The 12,500-nt window shown below is 46.6% G+C and overlaps 1 protein-coding gene across 2 annotated transcripts in view; it reads left to right on the forward strand.

The window, feature by feature from the left end:
• Positions 1 to 9,978: 9,978 nt before the first annotated feature.
• Positions 9,979 to 12,500, forward strand: part of LOC126484311 (probable nuclear hormone receptor HR38) — an 80,630-nt gene continuing 78,108 nt past the window's right edge. For both annotated transcript variants that reach the window (XM_050107747.1, XM_050107748.1), the window contains exon 1: positions 9,979 to 10,591. In XM_050107747.1, coding sequence (XP_049963704.1) covers positions 10,495 to 10,591 — 97 coding nt within the window. In that variant the 5' untranslated portion in view covers positions 9,979 to 10,494. The remainder of the gene's footprint in view (positions 10,592 to 12,500) is intronic.

Here is a 12,500-nt window from a genome sequence, read left to right on the forward strand (position 1 = left end):
TCCAACACACTTGAGCAGCATTCTACGATGGGTCGCACGGGTGTTCCCCAATAAGCTACAAATTATCGAACTTTGCGGGCTGCTTTAACTACGATCGAATTTATATGACCATTCCACTTCATATCCAAAGAAGTCGTTTCGCCCACGTATTTGTACGAGTAGACTGATTCAGTTGTGCTCAACTGATATTGTGTTTTGTGAAGTGCATGATTTAGCATTTCTGAACGCAAAATGCCATTTTTCAAGCCTTGCTCTACTTTGAAATCCAGTCAAGATCTGACTGAATATTTGTGCAGCTTATTTCAGATAGTACTTCATTACAGATAACTGTAAAACGTTACTATTAATATTGTCTACCTCGTCATTAATATGCAACATGGTCAACAAAGGTTCCAATGCACTTCCTCGAGGAACTCCTGAAGTTATTTCCTCATCTGTTAATGGCTCTCCATCCGAGATAAAGTGCTGTGCCCTCCCTACAAGAACATTCTCAATCAGTCACAAATTTCTTTTAGTACTCCATACGATCGTAGTTCCATTAACAAGCTTTGGCGTGGAACTTGCTGACATGTACTATCCGTGTGAGTGCTCGCGGAGGCCAGTGTCGGTCGATATCAGTCAAATACCGCTGCTCGACCTGGTAACAAGACAAGTGCTGTTGTACTTTCGCAAGAGCCCGTTAACGCACTTGATTAGGTATCAGCCGCCCACGGCCGGCTGCGAGGAGATGAATGAACGACAGCTCCGCTTATCAGCCGCTGCGCACGCTACCTATGTGATTCTGCGAACGCTTCAGAGAAGTGTTAGGGACTTGCGCAAGGGAACGATAAGTTTTGAGATTCCCCGATAACTCTCCAAACGCTGCGTCCCTCTCGGCGTACCAGCAAACATGTAGGTACTCAGCAGAGCGACAGATAACCGCCCAGCATCCCCAGAAACACGACGACAAGGGACACTCTTGGGCGCTACCGGAAGTGATTCGGGGCAAAAACAAACGTGTCAGATCTCAAAACTAGTTGCATCGGTCTTATGACGCTTCGACTCTGGTTACATCTTGTTTCCACAGCTTTGCGAGTACGGACACGGACTAGCAAGTTTTCTGCCGCCGCCCGTGAAAGGTTCGGCGATCGCCGCGTGATATCCCATCGCTGTGCTGCATACAGTATACCGTACTGTTTGGGATGCCATCCATTCACGTCGTGTTCCTATGTTCACACTCCGAAAATGCGTCTATGACAGTGTTACGAGTCGTCTTTGTTGATAGTAACTAACTCCGTGGCTGTGCTCTTGGATTATCCGACTTGAAATAAACCTAAGTCTTTTCGTTAGTTGTTAGTTCTCAGAACAAAGGTGGGTGAGAAAAGTAGTGAGACCGACAACACTGCGAGCGACCTGGCAACTCTATATTGTAGACTATGGGTTCCAAACCTCGGGATAATTACCTCCTGCGGGGTCAAATGAAATCTTCTGATGAATACAAACTAGACGATTCGATTCTGTTTCAGTCACGGAAGTAAATTATTTTCTAATGGTCATTACTATCATCACAATTTTGTAAGACTCTAATATTGATTATATAAGTTATCGATAATTACGCTTTCTCAATTAATGGTATTAATGCGGTGGAGGTTACGAGTTCCTCACATAGTCCACCCACTACACACGCATGTTGTGCTTTGTCCGTACATCGCTGATGATAAAAGTGCGACATATACGTAACAAACGCTAAATATCTCAAGAAAATATCTTCTCCAAGTTGTAGGTAGTACCTGCAGTGGTCCAGAAATTGCTTCGTTACTCGTTTCGAAACAGATACATGAATCACTTAACAGCATGACACAGAAGTAGCTACGTAAGGGTTACTATAGTGTTGTACACAGTATTATTATTATTGGTGTGGTCAGGCACACAGTATTAACAGCCCGAAGTCTTCCAATTTCCGCCAGTTCAGAAGAAAGGAGAGCAGCGATGAAGTGCTTTACGTACAGTAAGTACAGCAAGCACGTACAGTAAGTAAGTCACTTCATCGCTGCTCTCCTTTCTTCTGAACTGGCGGAAATTGGAAGACTTCGGGCTGTTAATACTGTGTGCCTGACCACACCAATAATAATAATACTGTGTACAACACTATAGTAACCCTTACGTAGCTACTTCTGTGTCATGCTGTTAAGTGATTCATGTATCTGTTTCGAAACGAGTAACGAAGCAATTTCTGGACCACTGCAGGTACTACCTACAACTTGGAGAAGATATTTTCTTGAGATATTTAGCGTTTGTTACGTATATGTCGCACTTTTATCATCAGCGATGTACGGACAAAGCACAACATGTGTGTGTAGTGGGTGGACTATGTGAGGAACTCGTAACTTCCACCACCAGTGTTCCAAGAAAAGTCTTTCATTCTAGAGTTTAGTTAGGTGCTAAAATTGGTGATAATCTGGGGAGGGGGGGTGGGGGGCGACAGACGGCAGTGTAGGACACACATTTTAAATGTGATTGCTTGTGCAGGTCAAGGAAGTGCTGCAATGCAGAGGAGTAATGCAAGGGAAGTATGTTTTGTGACAAGTGTCTACCGTCACTGTGGATAGTTGGCTACCCTCACTGTGGATAGTTAGCTTCCTTATCTCAGAAGGAGTTGTTGGTAGCACTTGAAATGCACCATGAATTCCCTCGTCATTTATTCTAACACACACACACATATATATACAGGGTGAGTCACCTAACATTACCGCTGGATATATTTCGTAAACCACATCAAATATTGACGAATCGATTCCACAGACCGAACGTGAGGAGAGGGGCTAGTGTAATTGGTTAATACAAACCATAAAAAAACGCACGGAAGTATGTTTTTTAACACAAACCTACGTTTTTTTAAATGGAGCCCCGTTAGTTTTGTTAGCACATCTGAACATATAAACAAATACGTAATCAGTGCCGTTTTTGCATTGTAAAATGTTAATTACATCCGGAGATATTGTAACCTAAAGTTGACGCTTGAGTACCACTCCTCCGCTGTTCGATCGTGTGTATCGGAGAGCACCGAATTACGTAGGGATCCAAAGGGAACGGTGATGGACCTTAGGTATAGAAGAGACTGGAACAGCACATTACGTCCACATGCTAACACCTTTTTATTCGTCTTTTTCACTGACGCACATGTACATTACCATGAGGGGTGAGGTACACGTACACACGTGGTTTCCGTTTTCAATTACGGAGTGGAATAGAGTGTGTACCGACATGTCAGGCCAATAGATGTTCAATGTGGTCACCATCATTTGCTGCACACAATTGCAATCTCTGGCGTAATGAATGTCGTACACGCCGCAGTACATCTGGTGTAATGTCGCCGCAGGCTGCCACAATACATTGTTTCATATCCTCTGTGGTTGTAGGCACGTCACGGTACACATTCTCCTTTAACGTACCCCACAGAAGGAAGTCCAGAGGTGTAGGATCAGGTGAACGGGCTGGCCAATTTATGCGTCCTCCACGTCCTATGAAACGCCCGTCGAACATCCTGTCAAGGGTCAGCCTAGTGTTAATTGAGGAATGTGCAGGTGCACCATCATGCTGATACCACATACGTCGACGCGTTTCCAGTGGGACACACTCTATTCCACTTCGTAATTGAAAACGGAAACCACGTGTGTACGTTTACCTCACCCCTCATGGTAATGTACATGTGCGTCAGTGAAAAAAGACCAATAAAAAGATGTTAGCATATGGACGTAATGTGCTGTTCCAGTCTCTTCTGTACCTAAGGTCCATCACCGTTCCCTTTGGATCCCTACGTAATTCGGTGCTCTCCGATACACACGATCGAACAGCGGTGGAGTGGTACTCAAGCGTCAACTTTAGGTTACAATATCTCCGGATGTAATTAACATTTTACAATGCAACAAACGGCACTGATTACGTATTTGTTTATATGTTCAGATCTGCTAACAAAACTAACGGGGTTCCATTTAAAAAAAACGTAGGTTTGTGTTAAAAAACATACTTCCGTGCATTTTTTTATGGTTTGTATTAACCAATTACACTAGCCCCTCTCCTCACGTTCGGTCTGTGGAATCGATTCAGTATTTGATGCGGTTTACGAAATACATCCAGCGGTAACGTTAGGTGACTCACCCTATATATATATATATATATTTGCTAAAGTTGATGATAATGTGGGGGAGTACTGGGACTACTGTTGTAGACCGATGTGTTCGTCCCTTTCTGAGGCTCAATCCGAGTTTCAGCTCCGTACATTCGTCACCTGATTTCTGAGAGCGCAGTCAGTGAAGTTGTGTTTTTGGGTGCAGTAGAATATAGTGCAACATTATGCTATCAAGTTTTGTGTTAAACTTGGAGAATCTGCGAGTGTGACCTCCGAAGAGTTGAAACAGTCCCATGGGGAAAAATTCCTTATGGAGAGTACAAGTTTTTCGCTGGCACGAATCATTTTTGGACGGCCGAGAACACGTTGAAGATGAACCTCGCTCAGCGAAACATTCAACTTCAAAAACCGACGAAAACGTCGAAAGTGTGCGTGCTCTTGTGAGATCAGACCAAGCGTTTTACAAAGATGTTCTTGAAAGGCTCAGGAAAAAGGTAATCGAGTGAAACCGAACACTGCAGACAAAAAGGATGCTGCATCACGACAACGCCTCATGACGCACGGCCTCTTCCATCACGGAAATTTTGATCTCAAAAGGTTTTCTTATTCCACAGGCCCCCTTATTCATCTCATCTGAGTTGTTCTGACATTTTTCTTGTGCGGGAATTGAAAAATGTCTTGGAATGGGACTCTGGAAAACATTCAGAAGAATGTGACCGACATGTGAAAGGCGCTACCAGTTGACACTTTTCAGCACTGCTACCAAGACTGAGAACAACGACTCTGCCTCTGTGTAGCTGCCAAAGACATCTACTTTGAAGGGGACAATATTGTTGTTTGAAAAAGACAAAACTTTGTTAGACAAAAAACAGTCTCATTACTCCTCTGACGCACATCGTGTGTACCTATCAAAAGTTTGGGTAAGGTGAAGCAAATCGGTCCAATGATTCGTGTTTGCAAACTACATCCACGTGTTCACATAATGCACACGCTCCTGGTGTAATAGATGAGTGTTTTCATAACCTCAGTTGTCCAGCGACTTCATTTACCCTAGTAAACGCAACCATACTTCATCAGAAAAGACAGTATTTCAGGATCAATGTCTCCATCGTGCACAAACTGAAATAGCTAGTTGCAGTGCTGCTGTCGAGCGATTTGTGAGTTAATCAGTCCCCGAGTTACCGTTACTTTGTGTGGTTTCATTTCGAGCGTGTGCACAGCCCTGTGAACAGACACTACTCACACAACCAGCGTGGAGCGCTCAGCGGCGCAAGCATCAGCTCTGACTTCTTTCCGACGCCGCTCCTCAGTCGTCTCGTTCTGATGTGCCGCCCGTCAAGGTCCGTGTAACCGGCCGGGCCGTGAGTAATGGTGAGACCCCGGCCGCGGTACTAGTTACCCCGCCGTACGCGAGACACACTGTACTTTACACGACTTTCCAATGATTTGAGGTAAGGTGCTCCATAAAAATTCACGCCTTCTACGAGATTATCGGCTGGCCACGCTAAAGAAAATGTGTCGTCTCCAACGAAAGTCTTTCGACAGGCAATGGTTTCAACACCAGTAAATAGTAATGACACAATAGCAAGCCAGATTCCGTAGAAAAAGTTACTAACATGACAACTCCCAAAGTTTCACGTTCTTCAACGCCACGTTAAAGGGGGGGGGGGGGGGGTCGTGAGGGGGGCTAAGGGCCGCACAGGAACATACGCTGCTTTTCGTTCACTCTGTCTTTTTCTCTGGATGAAATTTATTACGCCGATAAAAAAATTTATTTCATCTGCTAGCCAGAACAACAAAATAGCTATTAAGTAACCGAAGCGATCAGTACGGAGAGACAATTTCTACAGCTTCAAACATCAATTTTCGACTAAAAATAAGCAATCAGTAGAGTAAAGGCAGAGATTTGCTTATACCTACCACCGAACTCTAGGCCACTTTTGTATCATTTTGCATTCTGCGTAAAATGCCAACTTGCAGACAAGCTATTATTCCAGTCATGTATTAGAAGATTTTCTAAATCTGACATGTGCCACATCATCAGAATACATCATTGTACTATATGCTGAACAACAGACGAAACCTTTACATTAAAAAATTTGAAACTGCAATTTTAAAGTCTGTCAAATGAAGACTTTTTTCTAACGCATCTTAGTGTTTCTTTACAATCCCCAGTGCGGATTCCCGACCCAGCACAATTACGCACATAAATTACAGCGTCAACTCTGAAGACAGCGACAGCAAAAATGGTTCAAATGGCTCTGAGCACTATGGGACTTAACATCTGAGGTCATCAGTCCCCTAGAACTTAGAACTACTTAAACCTAACTAACCTAAGGACATCACACACATCCATGCCCGAGGCAGGATTCGAACCTGCGACCGTAGCAGTCGCGCGGTTCCCGACTGAAGTGCCTAGAACCGCTCGGCCACAAGGGCCAGCACAGCGACAGCATATTAGCAAAACAAACTGTTACCGTTGTTCCTGATAGGGATATTTATTCCATTACTTCATATATTTTTCTACGTAGAGAAGGTGAAATGGGAAGTGTGAGTATTGCAACATATGTGATCTCACCTAAGCACTACTACGCACTTTTCAGTCAAACTAAATGATCTAAATGACGAGACACTTTGCAAAGCAAAACTAAAATCACGCTCTTTCAATATACGCTGGGCAGTGACACATTTATATTTAGACATTAAAAAATTCATATCTTTGAAAGTATATGGTTTCAAATATGTTGTTCGATTATTATACTGGACCTTGGTCAGCTGATATTGCAGCTGTTACTGTGACGGAGCCCCGACACATGCACAGACCTGCTTCGGTATTGATCTCATCCAGCTGCGCGGCTAGAATGCAGCTGTATGCGGAAGCTTCTCTCTAAATTTTCTCCTGTGTGTGTACCACCATGCCACAACTACTCAAGCGAACAGATGGAAAGTGATGGCTGTAAGATGCTGCCTGTTAACCAGATTACGGCATTTTAGACGTTTGCGCGCGGATTCATGAGGAATACCAGTAAGTGAAGATTGTCGAAGGAGACCACAACAATAAGCCACAAATACTTTTGAAAAGATTTTATTTTATTGCCCTACCGTTTCGAAGAGCTATGCCCATCTCCCGATGGCTACATTTACTTCTGTGGCACAGGCCTTGTGAATGTCTTCAGTGACACTGTAATTGATGTAAGACTGCATAATCTATTAACTTACCGTGCTCCAAAACAATCTTTCTACATTTATAGAATATGCATTAGTCTTTTAACCGATTTTGATCTGAAGTTGCACAACGTTAAAAGTATTGAGTCTCACAGCGGCACAACACGACATAGATGAATTTTTGAACAGATTGTTCAAAAATTGTATTTGTAGGCGGTTGGGTTTCATTCATCTAATTTTGTTGCAGATAAAAAAAAACAGTTATACGAATGGCCTGCATGTAACGATGTTTTCACAGAGAAAATGTATGTCATTGATAAACCTACGGAGACGCTCCAAAACATAGCGAGTTGTCGTGATGTGATGTACAGAACACGCAAAATACTAAACTTCCGCGTGAAACATCCACTGCTCAAAGTCAATGCAGCAGTCTGGAAAGTTGGGTACGCGAGAAAACAGACCCTCTTCTTTAGGATTTCTTGCTGATCAAATTTAATTTAATAAGAGCCAGGGCGTTCAATTAAAATCAGTAGGACTTTTTTAAACTAATAGCGCACGTATCGCATCACTACATCCGACATGTTTTTGCCATACTAATGGTATAGACAGATACCTCCGCCAAGCTTACACAGCTTAACATCTACGCAGCAAAATGTTCCACTCACAAGTGCCGCGATGGGCAAACTTGGCCTTTCACCAAGTGAGCGATAGGTGGCAAAACACAAAAGCAACTTGCACATTTCACAAATGTCCGATAACTGTTAACTGCTACGCCTGTACTACATTTCGAATGTAATCTGATGAGTTGCCCAACTTTTATTCTGACTTCCTGTGGACGTTTGCAGTCCCCTTGGAAAGTAACCTTCAACTGCTCGTCTCTGCGAGATGCTCACTGTCCAATTGCGACATACCGCACAGATACTGACTTGGGACTGCAAACGGAACCCAAAGTCAGGAATATCCTGCAGTGACGTCTTTTAATGCAAACATGAAAAAAAACATGGCAGCTAGTACAGAATACAGATGGCATTGTTCAAAATGTTTTAAGTGTAGTGTTCGTATGAAATGTAGCGGATGAAAGCAGACTCCATGCGCTATGAAGCTGCTTCATAGGCTTAATTTCTCATCAGGTACCGGTAACTACTGTGCCAATGTATTTTCCTAGGATTGTTACAAGGCAGGAATTGTTTTTCCTTTATAGTCATTTTGCAATGGATATTTTCATATACCTCTGAGAAAAAGTTCGGATTCCGACTTGTGGTCTGCTGGAATACGAAATACAATTATTTATTTATCTTTTCTCTCTGCCAGGGATCACCTGCAAAAAAACAAGTAGTCACTGATGACTCACTGCACATACAGTTCACAAATATCGGTACAATTTTTTTTAACTAACATAGGGATCGAGAAGTTTGCTGTAATAGCAGCGAGGGCGTTTGTGCGCAATGTTCTAACGGAAAGGGCAACGCTATTCTTCTGTGATGAATAACAGAAGTGTACGGCAAAGGTCAACTAGTTTGATTTGAAAATCTATAAATATAGCGCGTCGTTTCTCTATTTTTTTTTCTCTTGTCTGCGAGGCTTATCAAAATTTGAACCTATAGAAGAGTGCGCACCTTTCAGTTAGTATATGTTGTAGTCACTTTTAAATCGCCCACGGCATTGCCCTAAAATTCCGTGACGTCGTATACGTGCAAAGGTGACAGGTTCTGTGTATCTAGAAGCTTGAACAGCAACCTGCACCAAAATAGCAAATCGCTGCCTCAGACTACATCTCATTTTCATACGCTAAGAATATCAATATGTGCAAAAATATTTAAAAAAATAAGCGGAAATAGCTGCGTAGTGGAGATGTGGCAGTTTAACCTGTCTATTTGCTGTCTCCTTAAGACCAAACTAAGCAACTCTCAACAAACATTCCGCAGGCACTCCCGTCGCATACAGCAACACTTACACAACGATACAGTTACATCCATACATCCAGGAATGCAGTTTTCGCACATATTTTTTGCGAACAGACATACTGACAAGCATGCAAACATCCATACGCGGACAAATGTCACAATCACACTGTTTGCCTAAGCAAATACACAAGACAACACTTGAGGAACCACACGACTGACAACTGTTTTTTTACATTTTCACGGCAATATCCGCCGTGCACTCTCTCGTTTCTAATCCGCAGCGCAGGACAGCGTCACGACGCTGACTTGGCGCCTCTCGCTCCCGGACGGAAATGACGGCGGCACCGCGAGGCATAAATTGAGAAAAATCACAGCCGCTACTAAGCAATTTGAGCGTCGTTTAGCACCCATTGGGATAGTACGGCAGGGAGTGCCCCTTTTCCCGCGCGCTAACGCAAGCCGCGGCCAGCTCCCGCTATCGACCGCATCCGTCTGTCCTCCGCTCGGCCAGATGGTGGGGGCCGGGCGGTGGAGGGGGCAGGTGGGCGGCGCGGGCTCCCGGGGTGGGGACCGCCCCTCCACCGAGCGCGCGCTCTCTGTCTGGTCTGACGTCACTGCAGTGACGCTGCCGTGATGACGGCGCGGCCGGCCAATAGCGGCGCCGCTTCGATCCCTCAGCTGCTACGGCTCACTTCCCCGCCGGCCGTTACGTCACACAGCGTCTGACGTCACGGGCCGGTCTCTGAAGGCGGTGTTTTATAATAGGGTTAGAGGGCCGGTGCGAGAGCCAGTCTCGTGCGATACTTGTCACGGTGCGGACGCGCGCTGCCGTACAGCGGTGCACCCACAGAGGGACACAGTTACTAGCCAGCCGCGCCGCAACTGGACAGTCAGCCACGGCGGATCGCACCGGCAGTGAGTGAGAGGCGAACGCGACGCGACAGGCAGAGTGCAGCGTGCTGGAGCAGTCGGAACAGCAGCAGTCTCCACAGCCGCCGTCTCCGCCCCTACGAGCGTCTCCGCCCCCGGCGCCTACGCCGCCGCCGCCGCCCCCGGAGCCGACTTCGCCGTCGCCGCCAGGTGGGTGGTGAGCCGCCTTGCCGCCGGTTCGCGGCGGCGCGACCTGCCCCGACAGTGAAAGTGCTGTGACAGAAACACCACCCCTCAGACCTCCCAGCCCAGCCAGAAACACACAAACGTAGCCGTTGCGGCCTATGCCGGTTCTGTCCTATGTCGGATAACGCTACCACGTACTGTTCCGTGCGACAGTGCCCGGGGTGTGGGGGGATATCTCGGTCAGGATGATGCTCGGAAGACATGCGAACGACAACGTGCTCCCACCACAGCAAATGCTACGACAGCAACAACAACAGTCAGCAAGGTGTCCACGACATCAACGCTGCAGCGTTCTTTAGTAAGTCTGGCCCATGTACAGAAATGGTTTTTGTTTTGCTCTCTCTCTCTGTCTCTCTCTCTCTGTCTTTGCTTGCTGAGTGAGAAAAGGAAACACTAACATACACCTGTGCACTGACCACTCCCGTTTCACGTCCAGAGCACCTTGTGCTAACTAACAAACACACCCAGCATGAACGGGACCGAGAATCCAGTGTATCACAACACGAACTCACTGCTGCTAAAATGTCAGTAAATCCGCTTTAACCGCACGTATGCCTCTCAGATTGGGCTGTAAATATTACTTTATTAAGAGGTGTAGAGGATACAGGAGGTTTTTTTGGGGGGGACTATCGTTTATTGATCATTGGTCGAGTGTGCCGACACTGTCACCGAGTGGATTCGTTCGGAGCTGTTTTTTGAGCGATTAGAAAGTGCCTGTTCTCGGCTCGGAGGCCAGAAGTGTACTGCAGCTGGGCAGACGCCGCCCGCCGCCAGCCTTAACGGTACAGTGGCGACGCCGCGCGGAGAGAAAGTGTAGTGGACCGTGCTGGTGTCGGTGGTGGTGGCAGTGCCGGTCTGGTGATGGTGGAGGAGGAGCGACAGAACCGGTACCACACGCCCGGCCGGCGCCAAGAAAAGCTGTCGCGCCGCCCGCCCTCCGGATGACTGACGACCGTCTTGACTGAGGGGACCCACCAAACGAATTGTTTCGCCGGCCAACAAAAACCGCTTGGCGATCTCAATCGTCCGCTGCCGGTGTTAACCGAAACTTTTTTTCGACCCGTGGGCTTCCTGTCCGCTCGCTCCGGCACGCCGACGGCCGCCTCGTGTTTATAAATACGCCGGCGCATTTTCGTTTCCCGTGCGTTATTTTCCGCGCGACGCTGGCCGAACGCAGCGTGTCCTCACGTGGCCCGGCTGTGACGCGCTGCCGCTGACGTAACCCCGACGCTCCATCTTCCCCTGCCTCCTCCTCTTTTTTTTCGCCGCAGGCGCCGCGAACACTTTACGGGAGATCCCGTAATTGCTTGCGTCACTCGTGACGTCAATCCACGCCCATGCGCCACGTGACGTCATGCGGGCGCATCAGGGAATTGATCCGGCGGGGTGACGTCATTGCGGGCTATCTCAGTCTTCCCGTGCGCGTCTCTCTCGCACAACCGCGTTCTGTCTTTATCTCGCTCGGTAACGCGACCGCAGCGCTTCCAGCGGCAGCTGCCGAAAGCTCAGCCTTCGCCACTGCCGATACGCGCTAACCTGTAAGCAACCTTCCATGTAAACTAATCCGTGTTTCTTTCAGGCAGACAATTAGCGATCGCATCAATCTAATCCATGTTTGTTCCGTAATACATCATAATTTTAATAATACGTCAAAAGTAACCCCTGACAATGCTTCCCGTCTATCTGTGCTAGTATTGTCAGCAAGAGGTGTATAACCGGCTTGCTACGGCCAGTTGTCTCTATACTGAGTGTTGCGACCGAGGGAAAAAGTTAAGTGAAGAAACGGTAAAAGGGATGTCTGTTACAAAGCACCAGCACAGAAATCCCTCGCACTTGGTAACGAAGAAAATGTCTGAACGGCAGGTGCTGTCAGGAGAATAAGTTTTTCTCCCGTGGCTTGTTGCCTCCCAGTGAAACTCAGGCAACGCCCCCTGCCCCCACCTTCGATGCGAGTTCAGTGACGCTCAAATCGAGTGACGTCACCACCCGGTTGCAGTCGGTCCCGCTAGGTGGCAGCAGCGGACGCCGTGGAGATAACACCCCGTTATTGGATCAAGAAACCTCACTTCGGGATTATGGTCACCCCGAAGAGATTCGCAAGAGCAAAAAAGTGACTGCAAACTGACTCTTGCGGCCTCAGCTCTCGCATGCTGGTGGTGAATCCTTTGGAGTAAACAACACCGCTAACAACAGTTATGTATGCTGTT

Source organism: Schistocerca serialis, chromosome 6 (genome assembly GCF_023864345.2).
Source record: "Schistocerca serialis cubense isolate TAMUIC-IGC-003099 chromosome 6, iqSchSeri2.2, whole genome shotgun sequence".
NCBI lineage: Eukaryota > Metazoa > Arthropoda > Insecta > Orthoptera > Acrididae > Schistocerca > Schistocerca serialis.